This window comes from Loxodonta africana, chromosome 15 (assembly GCF_030014295.1).
Source record: "Loxodonta africana isolate mLoxAfr1 chromosome 15, mLoxAfr1.hap2, whole genome shotgun sequence".
In the NCBI taxonomy this organism is placed as follows: domain Eukaryota; kingdom Metazoa; phylum Chordata; class Mammalia; order Proboscidea; family Elephantidae; genus Loxodonta; species Loxodonta africana.
In genome coordinates this window covers 7,872,385-7,892,873 of record NC_087356.1, presented here as the reverse complement: position 1 = coordinate 7,892,873, position 20,489 = coordinate 7,872,385, and the positions used below count along the sequence as shown (strand labels likewise).

General features: G+C 40.2%; 1 protein-coding gene across 1 annotated transcript in view; it reads right to left on the bottom strand.

Annotated features, from left to right (window-relative positions):
• SLC9A2 (solute carrier family 9 member A2) overlaps positions 1-20,489 on the bottom strand; it is a 107,720-nt gene that overhangs the window by 26,522 nt on the left and 60,709 nt on the right. Inside the window, exons 4-5 of the mRNA XM_064268575.1 lie at positions 9,139-9,356; positions 7,848-8,050 (exon numbers count right to left, since the gene is read on the bottom strand). Of these exons, the coding sequence (XP_064124645.1) occupies positions 7,848-8,050; positions 9,139-9,356 (421 nt within the window). The remainder of the gene's footprint in view (positions 1-7,847; positions 8,051-9,138; positions 9,357-20,489) is intronic.

The following is a 20,489-nucleotide window of genomic DNA, read 5'->3' as shown; positions in this document are numbered from 1 at the left end:
ACAGGTGGTGAGCACTCTAATGCTGCCAGACTAGTGACCAGAGTAGCACGCCCTCCCCACCCTCTCGTATCAAAACAAAACAAATAAAAATAACAGGATGAGGCAAACAAACATACAATCAATAAACTAATATAACAACACCTTTATGCCTTGGAGACAACAGACAGTATCAAGTCACATAAAGAAGCAGGACAAGATGGCTCAAGCAAGTGAGCCCAAAAATCTTCCTGGAGAAGAAATGACAATGGAACTACCTGATAAGGAATTCAAAAGACTTATATATAGGACCCTCCAACAGATAAAGAAAGAGATCAAGGAAGCACAGAAGGAAAACAGAAGCAAAACTCTAGAAGAATTCCGAAAAACAATATAAGAACAAAATGACAAAATGAATAGACAATTAAAAACCATACAAAAACAATAACTAGAAACTAGAAGATTAACAATAAAATTTTAGAAATAGATAACTCAATAGAAGGATATAGTAGAATTGAATCAATGGAAGACTGAATCAGTGAAATACAGGACAGAACTCTTGACACTAATTTGTTTGAGGAACATTCAGAAAAATGAATGAAGAAAGCGAAAAAGTTATCCTATCAAGGGGAATAATTTATTCATGCTAGGAATTCCAGAACAGGAGTAAACGAAAGAAAAAAAAAAGCACAGAGAAAAATTTTGAAGATACGATGGCAGAAAACTTCCCTAGTACCATGAAAGACTAGAAGATATTCATCCAAGGAATCTCAACGAGTCTCATTCAGGATAGACCCCAAAAGAAAGTCACCAAGACATATCATAGTCAAACCTTCCAAAACCAAAGACAAAGAAAGAATCCTGAGAGCAACAGATCCCTCAAGCTCAGTGTTCCCCTCCAACAGTGCAGCCCACTTCCGTGGGATTTGAGGTGTATCAGGAACCAGTACAAAGTAACATGAAGCTCTGGCTACTGCATTTGCCATGAGTAATGAAGTCCAGTGTCTCTGACCCAGGAGTGTTGTGTCTTCTGCCAGCGTCCACAAAGCAGTAATAGATTAATTTATTAACTTTCAAGTAGGAAAAATCCCAGACATTTCATTCTGCACAAAGATTTATAGTAAATTATAACACTAACCTGTAATAGAGGGAAAAATAAATAGCCATCTCTTTAATTCCAACATTGCTGTTGCTTCTTGATAACCACTAAATAGATTTCCAGAATTCTGGAAATTGGCTATTTGATGATAGAGATCAATTAAATAATAATTATTGTACTCTAAATATTTTTCCTTCCAAAGAAAAATGTATTGGAAGGAATTGTTTTGTTTTGTTTTGTTTTGCTCTTCTTCCTTTTCTTCTGTGTTAGATATTAAAACATAGCAAATCATGAAACTAAAACTTTATGCCAGGCATTGTTTTACATACATATTTCCCTTTTCATGACTGAAAGGAGTTAGTACTATCTACATTTTACTACAATGTAGTAACTACTGAAAGGAGTTACTACATTTTACAGATGAGTAAACTGAGGCTTACAGGACAGCCTTACTCTATAGTCTGTGCTTTGTACTACTGAACCCCACCCTCCCCAATTTCCGTTGTAATTTCAAAACATGAAACAGCTTATGTTTTACATAACATTACTAACCTTATTTAAAAGAAAATGAACTTCAATGTCCAAAGAATCTGAATTGTTTATTAATTCAATAGTCCACAAGCATGATTATATTCCAAAAACAGGAAAATGTATTTCATAAAGAAGTCATTTTCTCTAATTTTCAACATAATTCAAGAAATATTAAAACTGTCATTATAAATCTTGGTATCAAATAATAAATTATATGTCATGTGAGATTCTATTTTGGAAGATAGTGCTAACTCAACATTTCAGGATGGAATAGCTCATCATATAAGAAATACTGAAATAAGGAGGGAAAACCATTTTAATGTTTAATGGTAAGTCCATCAATAGAAAAGTTGTCATTTGGAGAATACATAGTTCTTACTAGGAGGGCAAAAATTTATTCATCAATTCATAATTCTGTCTACTATATTGGTAACCCATTAAGTATCTCCCTCCAGGCTTCTCTCAGGAAGTTCCTTAATTATTGATGTATTCTGGAAAGAAAGATCCTTTCTGAAGAGAATAATGTGTGTGTGTGCCTGTGTTTGTAATTTCTTGAGAGATGGTGGTATGTAAGAGAATGGGAGGAAGAGGGAACAATATCAAAGCATCAGCCTCTAATCAGTGCACATACAGACACACACACACACACACAAAGAGAACAGAGAGAAGTGAAGATATTAGTAGGTGTGAAACTACAGCAATTTCTCTTCCCAAAGTGAGTTTGGCCAGGCTGTACTTAGACCTAGTCAGAGAAAGAACTGCCCATAGGGTATGTTTACAAACACCAAATATTGAGCCCAAATATCTCCACCACTGGACAGTTAACCTGATATAGTTATAATACTCAATTATTCTTTTTCTTGCCTAGGTTCTTTCCCCTTTCCCATCAGGTGCCTACTCACCTTCATCTCTCTTCTTCACTTCTACCCTCCTCCTCCCCTCTTCACTCTGGGAGAAGACCATGCTCCTACTTTACTGAGAACAAGGAGACCATCTCAGACAAGCTTTCTGACTTACAGCCTCTCAACTTCCCCACTTCCTAAGAACTCCCTGACTTTCTGCACCACACAGGAATTATCAATTATCCTTGGAGCAATCCTTGATTCTGCTCGCTTCTCACATCTAGACTTGAATATTCCTCCAAAATAAATGGGAACTCTTTCCATTTCTGCCACTACTATCCATATACAAATCATTATCATTTCTTGACCAGGCTATGATGTAAGCACCCAAATTGGTCTCCTTGTTTCCATTTTTGTCTCCTATAATCCATTCTCTCACCCAATGGCCAGAGAGATCTTTTTCAAACACATGTCACTTTCCTGCTTAAAGATCTTTTCATCCCAGTGGTGTATCTACAGTATTGCACCAGCCCTGGGCACATGGCACCACTGAGCAGTTTCTACTAACCCAGTACAGCCCAACATCTTTCCTCAAGCACGTACTGCGTTTATTAAAAGATTAACAAGCAACCAGGCCAGGGCAAGGAACGTAACATTTCTTAATATGTTTTGCCACTTAGTTTAGACCAGTGCTACTCAGAGTGTGGTCTGCTAATCAATGCCATTCCACTGATCAATGCCAGTCTACAAACAAGTCAGCAATGAGATAAATATAGAATCTCAACCTCAATTAGGTTACAAAACAAGCAAGAAACAAGCTCATTTGTCACGTTAAAAATGCTAACTATTTTTACACATGGTATTTGTTCAAAATGGGCATGCAGACGTTTAATATGGGACATCAATATTTTACTTACATCTTCTAGTTTAGTTATGATTCCAAAAAGACAAAACAACTTATGAGATAAATAATGACACTCTATTTTAATCACATATATACATAATTTTTAGTGAACAATATTATACAGTTTTTGCAATGTTTTTCTTTTTTCTTATGCTATGTTGTTCTGATTATTAAAAAAAAATTTTTTTTTTTTTATTATTACAGAAAAGTAATTTTGGGTCAACTGAATCCAGTAAGCAAAAAAATAATTGAGCTTGTATTTTGCATATCCTGTCTTGAATTACATCTTTATATTAAGTCATTTTTATTCTATTTTACACATACGTATGTCCATGATTTTTGGGGGGGGGGGGAATGGTAATTCTGAGTCTACTGAATCCGATAAGTAAAAGAAATCAAGCTTGTGTTTTGTATGTCTTCTCTTGAATTACATTTATATTGTCATTTTTATTATATTTTATAAATTTTGTATGTCCACGATATTTTGGGGGAGTAATGGTTTTGCACTATAGATATTTGAGAGTTCCCAGTAACACTAGGAGGAGGCTGGTGGTGCAGTGGTTAAGTGCTCAGCTGCTAACCAAAAGTCTGGCAGTTTGAACCCTCCAGCCACGTCCATAGGAGAAAGATGTGGCAGTCTGCTTCTGTAAAGATTACAGCCTTGGAAATCCCATGGGGCAATTCTACTCTGTCCTGTAGGGTCGCTATGAGTCGGAATCAATTCAATGGCAATGGGTTTAGTTACACTAGACTAATATGGTTCTATTTTCATATTCGATACTTATTTTTGACACCTTAAGTTCTGAGAAGAAGGGAGAGAAGTCCAGAAGCATTTAATAAGCCTTGGCAGAATTCACCCTGGGTAGTAAGAATAGGGGTGGCAGGTCTAGAAAGAGGGGATGCAATCACTCACCCCTTGCCTGACCTTTCCCCTCAAGCATTCTGCCCCAGGATGTTCACTGAGAGATTAAAATACTCCAGGTAACATTGATTCATTTCACAATTTTGCCACAGGCAAGGTGTGAGAGTAACAAATTGGGTGACTAGTTACATAGATCCTATGAACACCCAAGCAAAGGAATGAAGATGAAAATTTGCTTCTCCTCTATGGCATCTCCCTGAGTTGAAGGAGGGAAGTCAAGCCCACAAGGAACATCTGAATCAAAACTATTAGGGATATGTATAATTGAAACTACTAATCATAAATAATGTCTTAAGGGAAGTCACTATAGCTTAATAGGTAAGAGCTTGGCCTATGGAGTCAGCAAGTCCTGGGCTCAACTTCAGCCTCGGTAGCTTACAAAATGTGCTTCCTTGGGCCACTGTGTTCCCCTCTTTTCATCTGTTTCCTTAGCTGGAACATTGGTCTCTGTCTCAAAGGTTGGTCATGAGGATGAAATGAGATGATGCCTGTAAAAAAGCACCTGCCAGAGTGCCTGGCACAAGGAAGCAACCACTAAAGGGTACCAGCATTACAAAGGGGTTGATAATAAAGTCAATAACAGGAAGTGGTCATCTTTGTAAGTCAGGAAAGGGTCTCCCAAGGTACTCCTCTCTAGGATTGCCACCAACCCACTGCTCCCAATATTGAAGAATGAATGTTTTTTGTTTTGTTTTGTTTTTGAGAAATGACTAAAGGGAGAAAATCACAATAAGTAATAATACTGAGCACTTACTATATGCCAAGCATTTTACTAGACATTTATTTAGAGTTGAGATCAAACAGGGCTTAACTCCCTGCTCCCCCACTTACTAGCTATGTAAACTTGGGGGAATTACTCAGCCTCAGTTACAGAGCTTCAGTTTCCTCATCTAACAGATGGGAATAGTAACAGTGACTTGCTCCTAGAGTTACCTGCCATAGAACTTCTATGAAGATTAAACAAGTTAGTATGTAAAGTGCTTAGAATCAAGGCAGGCACCTAGAAAGGATTATGTAACAACTGTTAAAAAAAAAATTTTTTAAATCTCCTGGTTTTCCTTCTTTGTCACCGATCGCTTGGTCTTAGTCTCCTTAGCTGCTTCCCAGTGAAAACCCTATAGATCACAACTGAATGTTGTCTGATATAGTGCTAGAAGATGAACCTCCTAACTTGTAAGGCACTTAAAATACACAGTGACCACAGCAATGGGCTTAAGCATACCAGCAATCATGAAGATGGCAAGCACTGGAGAATGTTTTGTTTTGTTGTACATGGGGTCACCATGAATTGGAGCCAATTCAAAAGCAACTAACAACATCTGCAGATAACGCCAAAACTTATATCTCCAGGCTGGACTTCCTTCCTGAACTCCAGAGTCATAATAATCCATTTATTCAATGTCTCCACTTGTACATCTAATAGATATTACTAGCCCAGCATGTCCATAAGTGAGCTATTAATCTGCTCTCTCATATCTCCTCTAGCCACAGCCTTTCCCATCTCACTTGAGGACAAGTCCATCATTCTAGTTGATCAATGCTAAAACGCTAGAGTCATCCATGACTCCTCTTTCTCTCAAACCCACAGCTAATCCATCAGGAAATCCTGTAGGTTCTAACTTCAGAATGGACCCTAGAATCTCACAACTCTACTGTCGCCACCCTGGTTTTGCTTAGATGACCACATTGGCATCCACATTGAATTTCCTACTTCCACCTTTGCCCCATGTCTTAGTCATCTAGCGCAGCCACAACAGAAATACCACAAGTGGATGGCTTCAACAAAGAGAAATTTATTTTCTCACAGTCTAATAGGCTAGAAGTCCAAATTCACCTCCAGAGGAAGGCTTTTTCTCTTTGTTGGCTCTGGAGGAAGGTCCTTCTCATCAAACCTCCCCTGGACTAACAGCTTCTCTGCACAGGAACCCCAGGTCCAAAGGATGTGCTCTACTCCTGGTACTGCTTTCTTGGTGGTATGAGGTCTCCCTGTCTCTCTGCTCGCTTCTCTCTTTTATATCTCAAAAGAGATTGGCTCAAGACATAATCCAGTCTTATAGATTGAATCCTGCCTCGTTAACATAACTTCCAATTATTCCACCTCATTAACATCATAGAGGTAGGATTTACAACACATAGGAAAATCACATCAGGTGACAAAATGGTGGCGATCACACAATACTGGGAATCATGGCCTAGCCAAATTGATACACATATTTTGGGGGGACACAATTCAATCCATGACACCCCATAACAGTCTATTCTCAACACAGTAACCATGACGATCCTTTTACAAAACAAGTCAGATTATACCATTCTTCTGCAGAAAACCTTCTGATGGCTTCCATTTCACTCAAAGAGGCAAAGTCCTTATAATGGCCTGCAAGGCCCTACATGATCTAGGACTCCAGTATCTCCCTCACACTCCACACCACTGTAGCTACACTAGCCAAGAGTACACTACCTTCAGAACTTTGTCCTTTAGTTCCATTTGCCTGGAATGTTCTTCAGCTTGGCTGATTTCTTCACTTCCTCAGAAGCCTTTTCTCAAATACAATTTTTCTCATTGAGGCCTTCCATGATCATTCTATTTAGAATTGCAGCCCCTTGACTCCCAAGACCACCCTCATCACTCCTGATCCCCTACTTTCTATTTATGGTAATACAACTTCCACTTTCTGAACTACTGTATGACTTATTTGTTTATTATGTTTATTGGCTAATATCTGCTTTTCCCACTAGAATGTAAGCTCCACAAGGACAGGGATCTTATGTTTTGTATTTTTATTCATAGATTTTAAGCTTCTAGAATATTGCCTACCACATAACATGAGCCCAATAATTATTTACTAAATGGATAAAACCAAAAACCAAACCCTTTGCCATCGAGTCGATTCCGACTCATAGTGGCCCTATAGGACAGGGTAGAACTGCCCCATAAAGTTTCCAATGAGCACCTGGTGAATTTGAACTGCCAACCTTTTGGTTAGCAGCTGTAGCACTTAACCACTATGCTACCAGGGTTTCCAGTAAATGGATATCCACAAAATATAATCTCCTAAGGGCTGTATTATTAATTTAAAGATATTAATTAACTTTCAAAGTCAAGATCTGGACACAGGTCCATGTTCTTTCCACCACACTTTCTGCCTCCCAATACTAACTTATTTTCATTCGTTCCACTGTTTCACTTATGTCAAATAGCTGTTGTAAGGTCATCACATACAACCAGCATTTAACAAGTACACTTATTAGGTCAGAGATTAAGACAAATGACAAAGATTAGCAACTGAGGCTCAGAAGTTTCCAGTAGTAAGCTTAGATCACTTAGCTGAGTTTCCTTAAATAATAATTCACCTGTGTGGGTCAAGTGGCCAAACTGGACTCTCTTTGGACCCTGGACAATCCAGGACATGAATCCAGATAGGAAATATCATTTTTCCTAATGTCATAACTACTAAAGCTTACACCTTTGCCACTTGACATCCTGTGAAAAGAATTCATCATCAGAGTCTGAAGATCTTATTTCCTCCAGATAAAGAGAGAAACATTGCTGGGAGAAAGACCTCTACTCACCAGGATGAAAACAGTAAAGAATATGACGACAATTGCAGCCGTAATGAACAGCTTTTTCCGGGGAAACACAGCAGCAGGAAGGAGAAACACTAATGCAAAACAGATGGCACCTCGGAGTCCTCCGTAGGCAATGATGAACTGATCCTTAAAGGTCAGGGGAATTGTACGGAACCAGTTAATGACCTGAGTCAGGATAAAGACACCTGAGAAGAAAGACACAACCCAAAGAAAATAAGCTGTGTGAGGCTAAGAGATGAAAACCTGCAGAGTGATTTTCATGCTTCTGTAACAGAAGTCAAGTATTTCCAGATCCAATTATTATTTTCTGCTTTGAATTTTTTGTGGCTACCGTGTGTTTTCATTAATGGAAGAATGCTGAATCATTGACTGTTACTGAATTTTGTGTAGGTAGTATGGATTTTTTTTCTTGCCCCCTCCCACAAGCCTACCCTTAGTATCCAGAGAGACATACGGTGTTCCACTAATTCTACCCCCACCCCCAGGGCTCCCCCACAAGTCTACTGGGACATATGTGTCCCAAAACTTTTTTTCAAAATTTCTCTTTTTCCTACCAAAAATGCACACACCTCATACAACACCCTGTAGAAACAGTAATTTGTGACACACACTATTTTTTTTTTTTTGTTTCAGACAATCATAAGGCCCCTGCCTTGTGACAGTGTGCAGTATCAGTGGGAAAGCACCTTCCCAATGAACCTAAGAGCAGAAAATATTGGTGGGCAACGGTATATCCCACTGGTCATAAAAAGGTTTGAGAATGGGCCTCCAAGATCTTTTCTTTTCCTCTACCCCAGTAGTACTACTAGGCTTTTGGTCCTTTGCTGTTGTTGTTTCAGAATAATGGGTGAAAAATGAGGAATCAGAGAAACTATTGTTGTTGTCAGTTGCCATCAAGTCGATTCTGACTCACGGTGATCCCATATGACAGAGTAGGGCTGCCCAATAGGGTTATCTTGGCCATAATCTTTACAGAAGCAGATCACCAGGCCCTTCTCCCACAGAGCTGCTGGGTGGGTGGTTCAAACCAACCTTTTCGTTAGCAGCTGAGTGTGTAACCATTGCACCACCAGGTTTCCTTTCAGAGAAGCTAAGTGAGGCTAATTTGATTTGTAACAAAGGCATGAAGATACTCGGGGAAGAAAAGATTATATCAGGAAGGGAGGGAGAGAAGAAGCAGCAGGAACAACAGAAAAGAAAGGACAAGAAGAAGTAAACTCCACTGTTTCAGTAAGTTTGCTGAATGTTTTTTTAGGAAACAAGTGCTTGTTACCCAGTGCTCGCCAGATCAGACAGAAGGCCAGGGTGAAGCAGACGAAGGGCCAGTTCCACTCGTGGTTCTTGCCAACAGTGGACACGCCCATGAAGATGAAGATCAGGGTCTCGCTGACACTGCTCAGCATCTTCATGAAATACTTGATGGTTGTGTAGGATTTCTGAGATACATTTTCTTCCACGTACTTATTCATAGTCATTGCACAAGCCGTGATTCTGAAAGAGAAAACATGGCATCTATTTTAGCATTTAACGAGGATCCTCAGCAGAACGCAAGAGTCAGCACTTAAGAGAGAAATCATGGCTCTACCCTTCTTCCCATGACTACAACATTATTGACTGATTTTTATAAATGAATGTGATTTTCATGTAAACTTCAGGTAATGTACTTTCTCTGGAGAACTCCATCGATACCCATAGCTTGAACTACCTGCCTTCACACAGCTCTCTAATCCCACAGCCCTCCTTCCTCCTGATCCGTATTCTCAAGTGTCTATGGACATCGGCACCTTCAGCTCTCCTGCCAGCATCTCAAATCAAACAAGTCCTAAATAAATTCAAAATGGATTATCTTTCTATAAAATCAATTTCTACTATATATTTTCCACCCCTCCATTGACTAAAATCTGAAACTTGAAACTGGGGTCACATTGGACTTCTCTCCCCTGCTACACGTACTCTGTGCTCCCCACCCCCCAGTCTAATTGGCCACCAGTGTTTTTCATCCTGAATATCTTTTGAATCCACTTCCTCCTTTCCACCCTAATGCCTTGGTTCTGGGTCTCATCTCTATTTAACTGTTTGAGATGAGGAACAGTTTGGGAAAATTCAAAATATATTCATAGGCTCTGAGAATTCTTAAAGACTTATCTTCCTTTTTTCCCACAACATTTCCAAACCATTGGAATAGAGACCAAGACCCCTTATTTCCACGTAATTTCTAAGTGGAAATTTCTAAATTTGCACACTCTGGAAAATGAAGGGCTCTAGGATCACATCCAAACTCCTAAGTTGGTCTCCAAGGCTCTTCACATTCTTCCCCCATTGGACAATTTCAGCTCCACATCCCACCTTCTCTCCACCAGGCACATACCATGTGCTTTGACTGTTTACAATTTCCCGAAATGTGCCACAGCTCTGTATTGTCTTCTGTCTGGAATGCTCCTCCTGACCAACCCAAATGCCACCCACAGAGGGAAATTTATTATGAAGTAAGTAGGAAAATTTTAGGTTTCATCTAAAGTGGTATTACCCATTGCCATCGAATTGATTCTGACTCATAGCTACCCTATAGGACACAGTAGAACTGCCTCACAGGGTTTCCAAGGAGCAGCTGGTGGATTCAAACTGCCTACCTTTTGGTTAGCAGCTGAGCTCTTAAGTACCAAAAGGACTTCATTATCAGAGAATGGAACACAAGGACAGAATTAGAGCAAGCTGTTGCACCTTTCACTCAGCGATAACCATGGCAGAAACACATTGCTGGTGATGATTTATAAAGTTTTCCATATTCTCATAACTCTAGAGCTACAATGGCCCTGTATACATTCTCCCTCCTCATTACCCCAGCCAAACAGTGCTCCTTCACCTGAGAAGACTTTCCTGATGTCTTAAGAAAATTCCCCTACTCTTAGCATAAGGATAGATAGAAGGATGCAAGCTAAAGGGCCCTCTGTGTTAAGACCTAAACAGCTAAGCCACAGAGTGTTTCTTGACAGGAAACAGGCTCGCTCCTCATATAGGAAACTTGTATATTTATTTTTGCACCCCATATTAAAACAAAACAAACACTCCATGTACTTAGCCGTGCACTGAGACAAATGTCACTGCCCCCGGAAGGAGCAGGTACTTCTTTTAGATATATACGAGTGAAGAATGCACAATTCATGCAGTTCCCCAAAAGAAAGAACAGCCTTATGAAATGTGCTAATAAAATTCAGCCACCACAAACACATGGCCCAGCCTGTGAATAGCCATGGGCTTGTCTAATAATTGTCACATCTCTAGCACCCTTACTTTGTGCCAGGCAGTGTGCAAACCTTCGTATGGATTATGTCAGCTGAAGTGCCTAACAAGCCTCTGAAGCAAGTCCTCTATTGTTTCCACGTGTATAGATGCAAGAGCAAAGACGGACAGAGGTCCACTTACTCAAGACCACACCGCTGAGAAATGGTGGTGCCAGGATTCTGAGGCAGGCAGTCTGACTCCGAGCCTGCGCTTTAAGGACTATACACTCATTCTTTCCAAGCTCTCAAAGGGTCTGATTATCTCTGATGTGAAAGAGGTCTTCCTCTTCCCTGTGAAGTCCTTGCTCATCCCTTATTTTAAGCACAAGCTTGACTGTATTATTTCCTACAAACTTATTGCTATGGCATAAACTTATCATCTTCCAGTTCTGGAGGACAGAAGTCCAACATCATTTCCACTGGGCTCAAATCAAGGTGTCAGCATGGCTTCTGGAGGCTCTAGGGCAGAATCTTTCCCTTGCCTCATCAGGTTTCTACAGGCTGTCTGCACTCCTTGGCTCAAGCTGTATCACTCCAGCCTCTGCTCTGCAGTCCCATCTCTTCTGACTCCGACCCTCCTCCCTCCCTCTTAAAGGGACCTTTGCCTTGTGTGAGACAAAGAGTTAACACGTTTGGCTGCTAATAGAAAGGTTGGCAGTTCAAGTCTACCCACCAGTATCTCAGGAGAAAGGCCTGGCAATCTACTTCTGAAAAATCAGCCATTAAAAACCCCATGGAGCACAATTCTATTCCAACACACATGGGGTCTCTGTGAGTTAGAATCCACCTGACAGCAACTGGTTGGTTGGGTCAGGGCTTTGAACCAGGCTTGTTCTGGTTCAAACCCCTGTTGACAATTTGTATTTCTAACAATGCTAATGGTGCTGGTTAGGGACCAAGTCTGAGAACCACTAGCAGACCTGTGCTTCTCAAAATTTATTATACATTAAGAATTACCATCTCAAGATCCTAAAGAGCCCTGGTGGCACAGTGATTAAAGCTACTGGCTGTTAACCAAAAGGTTGGTGGTTTGAAACCACCTGCTGCCCCGCAGGAGGAAGAGGTGGCAGTCTGTTTCTATAAAGAGTTACAGCCTTGGAAACCCTATAGGGTCCCTGTGAGTTGCTTACATTCACCTTCCCTCTGTAGTGGCCAGGAACAAACGCACATCCCCAGGTGTGCATGGGCTCAGCTGGACACACTCTGCTTGGTGACAAAAGCTAGCAGAAGCTCTGTCACACTGACTGGACACTAAATACTGGAACCTGCACCAGCAGGCAACAGAATCTGGGAGAATGGAGTGAAAAGTGGCACTCCTCCTAGCAAGCCAACAGAGGGCAGCCTGCCAGCACCCACCTGAATACACAGCACTGGCTAACTACATTTCAAAAGGTCTCCATTTTTCATATTTTGGCTTAATTTTTTATTAACCCTGCATAAAAAAATAAGACTTGCCCACTACAAAGTAAGGAAGGGGAAAAAAAAAGTGATTAAGAATCTGAATCAAAGTTAAACACAGCAGCACAAATTAATGGCTTTCTTATATGTTGCCAAATAGTATGTATAACAAAAATAATTTCTAATGCCCATATTACTTCTTGAAATTCTCTAGTTCTTCGCCAAGGGCACTTTAAAGTGGTTTAATTAGTAAGTACTTAAGCTTATTGACAAATATGGAGAAGAAGGAACACCAAAGTACTCACAACCCAGATTTTTTCAATTGCTTTTATTGTTAAAAATAAAACATCCAGGACCAGATTACCCAATAAGCAAGGTACACACAGGCCCAAGTGTGCCTTCCCACCAATCTGCAGTGTACAATTTCACCTGTCCCCACCAAGTCAAAGATGTGGTGACACCCTTGTGAAATTACTCGCCACAGATTAGCAAGTAAATATAATTAAGCCCCTGAAAACATCAGTTATAGAGAAAGTTGAATTCCCTTTGTTCCTCACAGTAAGCCCATCCCCTTATCTCCCATCCCAGGTATGACCAATACCTTGGATTTGGATTTTTTTTTAATCATTCAAAAAGTAATTTTAAAGGCTAGAGAAAAGCGTTTCCATGAATGCACTAAATATTTCCCTCTGAAGTCATGCTACTAGCATTCATTGAGCAAAAAAATAAACGACATACGAGAAAAGTAAACTTCAGTTCAATATGTGAGCAGTATAACAAAGCCTTCTATTCAGAAATGATTGAAAATGTAGCTTCAGTGTAGGTGTAAAAAAAGAAATTAATTCTGCATGAATGGCTAAGGGCTCCTTTTCCATTGCTTAGTCTCCTTAACATGACACCAGAAGTGACGCTCATGTGTTTGCCAGACATCTGAAGTAACTGAACCTTTTCTCACCAACATAAAGTGAGGCACGTACGGGGAAAAGAGAGCTCTTATCAGGGACCGAGGGCCGCAGCATGAGGTAGTGCCCAGTTCAGGAAGTGTACCTATGTCTACTACCCTGATGTGCCCTAGGGTCTGGGGACAAACATCCCAAATGTGCCTCTTCTGATCTATCACGTAAGGCTTAGTCACATGGCCCACTGCAAAGGGATTTTTGTATTGTCACACAAACTGACTTGCAGTCAAACCACCTCGCCTTAGACAGCATTATAGTTACAGAAAGCTACAAATGAGTTAGACGCTCTCTCCAGTTAGGGAGGTACATGCTAAACATTCTCCAGGAAGAGTGAAGATGAACACGTTCTCTGCCCCCTCCTGTAGACCATTTTCTAGAGCTGATAGTCTTCTCCAGGACTGTAAATTTGAGTTTCCTACATTTTTTTCCAAGAGTCATAAGAGACCTATACTACCAGGGAATGGTGTAGGCTAGAGCCTGACTGGCCTCCGCCTTACTGGGTTTGGCATACGTGGCCAGGAGTGTCCTTGGTTACATCAGGTCACAGCACATCTCAGTAGCACTTATGCTACAGAGAGGCGCAATTTCTTCTTCCATCATCACATGAACATGTGGCAACTTCATGCCTGAAGTCCACAGGCTCTCATCCACATCCTGTAACATCAGTGTGATAATATCAACACCATCATAATAACGTGAACGGACTCTCTATATTTTGGAAGAGTCTAGTTGAATTTTATAACTCTAAAGCTTCCTTTAAACAGAAAACTATGGGCCTTTAATATTCCCAGTATAACCCGACTTTTATTAGCCCATGCCGTTATATTATCTTTTTCCCCTTTCCATACATTCCTCTCTTCTCTTATTGTCATATTTACTTAATATGATTGTGAATAGTAATTTAATATCAGCAAGTATTTTCCGAGCATCTACTCTGGGCCAAGTCCTGTGCTGGGGTCTAGGAAGATGCAATCAAATAAGATGCAGCTTCTACCTTCAAGAGTTCACAGTCTACGGTGAGAAACAGTCATAAATAGACCATGAAAAGACAATACTTTAAGGGCTAGGAATAGAGTATGTGAATGATGGGAGCACAGAAAAAGAAATTGCTACTTCTGCCACATATTTTCAATTGCCTCATATGCATGTAAAAGCTGGACAATGAATAAGAAAGACCTAAGAACTGTCACCTTTGGATTGTGGTGCTGGCAAAGAATATTGAATATATCATGGGCTGCCAGAACAGCAAACAAATCTGTCTTGGAAGAAGTACACCCAGAATGCTCCTTAAAAGCAAAGATGGCAAGGCTTCGTCTCACGTACTTCGGACACGTTATCAGGAGGGACCAGTCCCTGGAGAAGGACATAATGCTTGGCAAAACAGAGGGTCTGAGAAAAAAAAAGAAGACCCTCAATGAGATGGATTGGCAGTGACTGCAACAACGGGCTCAAGCATAACAAAGATTGTGAAGATGGCACAAGACCGGGTAGTGTTTTGTTCTGTTGTACATGGGCTCACTATGAGTCGGAACTGACTAGATGGCATCTGACAACGACAACACTTTTGCCACAAAAGGGGGACTTTGAACAATGTCTCATGGATAAGTAAGAGCTCACCAAACTGGAAAAAGAGGGGGGAAGTAATTCAAGGAAAAGAGGAGATCACATGCAAAGACATGAAAGAGAAACACAGGGTGACATACTCAGGGAATTGCCGAATGATTCTATTAGAAAGGAAGGGAGGGAGATGATAATGTTAAGAGATGAGGAAAAAAGTCAGGAGCCAGATGATGAACCTGCTTCACGTAAAGCTTAGGAGTTTCAACTTTATTCTTTAGGCTGAAGAGAAAAAGGAGAGATGCTTTGATCATATAGCCATTGTCTATCTTTCCAAGCCAACTGAAAGCTCATGGAGGGAAAAAGTGTCATCAATGCTTAGCACTATGTCTGGTACACCAATAATATATTTTGAATCAATGACTAAATTAATGAATAATTTAATAGGAACGGTGGTGTGATATGGACAGATTCGCATTTTAGAAAGAGAACCCTGAAGGACGTATGAAGAATGGATTTGGAGGGGCATTAATCTAGACGGTTCGAGGATCAATTTGTTTCCTGCAATGGTTTGTCATCTTGTTTTCAAAATCTACTGCAGCAACTGGTCCCCATAATATCCCAAAACATGTCCACATTTTGGCAGGTGTTAGATTCCATCCTGCGGGACTGCATGGAGGTGGAGTATGTATAGAATTCACAGCGCATTCTGCGTTGTTATTATCTCGCCTCACATTACGCTTTAACATAAATGTATGGTGATTACCACCAATTTAGAGATGGAGAAGCAAAAGCACTATAATTAGTGGTTTTTACATTCACCAGCAATTGAGGTTTTCCCCATCATTACATCATTCTAAATACAGCACAGGCAAAATTCAGGCCAGCTAATATTACCCAACGGTCTTGGGCAGAGGTCGGGGAGGGGGAGAGACTTTCTAGTTAGATAATATGTCATTTGACTGTTTTCTAAATAGAAATTTCCAACAAGCATTTCTTTTCCTGCAGTACCCCATGACTTAACCTTATAGCCGCCAATACAGGCTGCCTTCTACAGATACTCATTTGAGAGAGCGTGGATTAGAGTTCGTCCACGCTTAGTATGATTCTACGCATGTAGCTGTATCAAGTACATGTTCAATTTGATGGTGGCTGAGTCTCATTTAATCAAGATACAGAGCCCTTCATCCAGGTGGTCATGATCACTAGCACCAAAGAAAACAGGTGTCGATTCTGAAGGTGAGTGATGAAGTCAGATTTCTGATGGCAAAGATAAAAAATGCATCCTGGCTGTGTTTCCATCAGGGCTTTGATCCAGTTCATTCCGGTTTGAACCCCTGCTGGGCGTTTGCAGTTCCACCCCAGATACACTGAATCAGTATATCTGTACTGCTGGAATGAACCAGTTCGAAGCCCTGGTTTACACGCGTATGGTGAAGAGGCTGTGCTTCAGTTGATTCAGTTCATGAATACAAGTGCTTATAATTTTTTTGATAGATTCTCTAATTTCTATTCACATGTTAGGAGACTTTTTTCTGTAATCTGAACTGCTGAGAATTAGAGTTGAGCTGATAGAAAAAAATGTTGCAGAATTCTTTTGCTCCCATTCCATATCTGCGTGTGATCTCAAAAATTGCAGAAAAAAGTAGCTCAAATAATCATTGTATATTCTCAACGAAGATTTTGCCAAAATACGAAACCATCCACTGATCCATGCCAAGTATTAACATTGATGAAGAACAATTAAAATTCTTTCTCTGTATTCACTAAAGCCAAACCTTGTGATGACTCAGGGTATACCGTGCATGTTCTCAGAATAAAGCACTCAATCATGTGAAGTAACTTAATTATTCCAGGGCATATAATATAGTGAATTGCCTCTTCCAGGAAATGAGAGAAAAAGTGTGAGTTTGAGATAAAAGAAAACACAAAAATTGTTTCTCAAAAGAAGATCCAAGTATCAAAACCAAACGATCTTTTCTGACATATAAAAAAAATAAGATAAAATAAAGTCAAACTACTGTAAATGCCTGATCATTCATGTAGTGTTGATAACTTCATGGATTTTCCACATCTTTTGTCTCTTTGTCTTTATGTGATTTTAATTCAACCAATGGCTATAGATCACTTAGTTTGCACTGAAGCAGCTACGGTTTTATGTAGAGAGAGAAGACACATGATGACAATTCATTGTCAAAATGCAATGAAACACAAGGTGTCTAGGGACCCACAGGAGTCCAGGCAACTTCAGTTGAGGAGTGTTGAGAAAGGTCTCAGAGAAGCTGGAATATTTGACCCGGAGCTTGACAATGGATTTAAAGTTTTCCAGGTGGAGGACTCCTGGTGTGCTTTGGGAGCAGAGGGCAGGTGAGACCCAGGTATGAGAAACACACATGCAAAAACCCTGAGTCAGACACATATAGAGAATGTTTTCGGGGCTCAACACAAGCATCCGGCACATCAGAAAGAGGCACTGCATTCCAGAAACTCTTACTGTCCCTAGAGTGTATATCAAAGCAGTGTTTTTAAAGCTGCGGGATACACTGAATTAACTGGAAATCCATGGTGACACAGGAAAGCCTGAGCTCCATAGAAGACCGATGGAATTGAAATCCCTAGCTGGGACCTGGGAGCCTTCCTATTTAACAACCTTTCCAGTTGATTCCTAAAAACATCAAAGTTTGAGGAAAGCAAGTGGGAATTTAGGCAGAGAATTTGGGGGAGGAAGAAGAAACAAGAAGAGTTTTTTTAAAAAAAAAAAGCTTGAATCATTTTATTTAAAATTGTATTAAAGCTATTTTTGGGGTGAAAATAAGTGCTAGTATGAGATTCAGGGACTACTGTGGATTTAATTATGCTTTTCACCTATTTTCCCTTCTCTCTGTCAAGTTTCATTACATGGTTCCATCTTAGGTTCCCACCTTCTCTTGCCCAGACTATTATGAAAGTGTCTTCACACTGTTTTTCTAGTCCTCATCTCTATCTAGGTATCTTCACCTGGGTGCTAGTAGAGCTTCCCCACATTCCCGCCCAGGGATCCCTCAGCCCTGGGGCAGCCAGTGAACCTGGGGTCATCAGAGCACCTAGATTTGTCACCCTCAGCGTTTACCTCAGAGTACCATTAAAATATCATTTGGTATGGGTGATGAAGTAAAAATGTTTAGGAAGCACTCTAAAAATAGCACTCATTAACAACCTATGAAATGCAGATGACACAACCTTGCTTGCTGAAAGTGAAAAGGACTTGGAGTACTTACTGACGAAGATCAAAGACTACAGCCTTGGATTACACCTCAACATAAAGAAAAGAAAAATCCTCACAGCTGGATCAACAAGCAACATGATGATAAATGGAGAAAAGACTGAAGTTGTCAAGAATTTCATTTTATTTGATCCACAATCAACGCCCATGGAAGCAGCTTTCAAGAAATCAAATAACACATTGCATTTGGGCAGATCTGTGGCAAAAGACCTCTTTAAAGTGTTAAAAGCAAAGATGTCACTTTGAGGACTAAGGTGAACCTGACCCGAGCCATGGTATTTTCAATCACCTCACGTGCATGTGAAAGCTGGACAATGAATAAGGAAGACTGAGGAAGAACTGATGCCTTTGAATTACGCTGCTGGTGAACAATCTTGAATATACCATGGACTACCAGAAGAATGAATAAATCTGTCTTGGAAGACGCATAGCCAGAATAGTGCTTAGAAGAGAGAATGGTGAGACTTCATCTCATGTGCTTTGGGCATGTTATCAGGAGGGGCCAGTCTCTGAAGAAGGACATCATGCTTGGTAATGTAGAGGGTCAGCAAAAAAGAGGAAGACCCTCAATGAGATAGATTGACACAGCAGCTGCAACGATGGGCTGAAATACAGCAATGATTATGAGGATGGCGCAGGACTGGGCAGTGTTTCATTCTGTTGTACATAGGGTCACTATATACAACATATCTATGCTCCTGTGGAGCAGCTGGTTGGTTTGAACCACCAACATTTTCATTAGCAGCCAAGCACTTAACCACTGTGCCACTCCTTCTTTCTGGTTTAATCTTGTTTGATTTGGGTTCCTCTCACTAACACAGAGCCTCCCTGTACTGTTAAGAGTTGAGCTCCTGGCTACAACAACCATAGGTGACTCAAGTTACTTCAAGCAGCCAGGGATTAACTGTAAGGACACATGTGGGAAGATGGAATCTTGGCCACTTGGCCAGGTGTCCTAGGAACACTGAAAATGTCAGGCGTCAGGTTTGACTGAGGTAAGGGAAAGTAGCAGCAGAGAGAGAGAGTTCACTAAGACAAAGGCTACAGCATCTAGAGGAAAGACTCACAGCCTCTCCTCGCCAAGAAAACCAACAGAGGAAATCTCTGGGTTCACCCAGGCCAGCTTCTGCTCTGGTATAGAACATTGCTGAGAAGTAAACCTAGGTTTGTTAAATCAAGGTGAAGGGATGACTGTTTCTCCTTCACATTATTGGAAGAGCAAACTTTGACCCCAAGGACAATTCCCTGCTCTCACCCACTTCTGAAGGGGCTGTCAAACAGTATTAGCCGCATGCCCCTGCTTGTCATATTTAGAAGTGCTAGCTGGATGGTCACCGTACACTTTGTTTCAATATCAGTTTTCTGAAAAAGAAAAGTGCGTTATTTCTCAGCAATTATACAATACTTTACATTTCTGATTTATAATCTTGTTTTCCAGTTTGGCTTAAATAATTACTAAAAAGTATTTGTTTGTTTGTTTTGTCTTATCATTTCAATTCACTGATACTTACAAGGCTCTGAAAAAGGAACTCCCACATTTTAAATAGTAAGCTTTGGACCAAGGGTAGTCTAGTGATGATCTGATCACCAAATCAAGCTATTTTCTACAATATACTTGAAACATAGAACTATACATGTATATATACATATATGTGTGTATATATAAAATACATATATATATATATTTAGATGAACACAGAGAATAGCCAAGACACAGTTCAAAAAGCAAAGTGATACACAACCAGTATTATCCAGTTATGCCAATGATCTCCATTCTTCACCTAGATCTCTGAGAATCAGTTCTTCAATCACGAGCAAACTATTAGAGTTTCACGTAATTTAAATCTAGATGGCAAAAACCATGTTTCTTCCTGCATAAAGAATTCACGAGTCGCTCGCTCTTAAATCGACTCTATGATTTACACTGAAGGGGAAGACCAGTAGTATGATTAGTCCCAAACAACAATAAAACAGTATCGATATTCTGTTTTTTTAGCTAAATGTCATTCTAACAGCGTAACTGATTTTCAGAAACCAGTTAAATACAGTTGAGTATTTGGTTTGATTATGCATTTTAATATTCCTTCCTAAAAAATTAGCTTTTCTGTTCGTGTCTTACTTAACCTAAAATTAATATTCCTTTAGTAAAAACTATCTGAGAAGCACA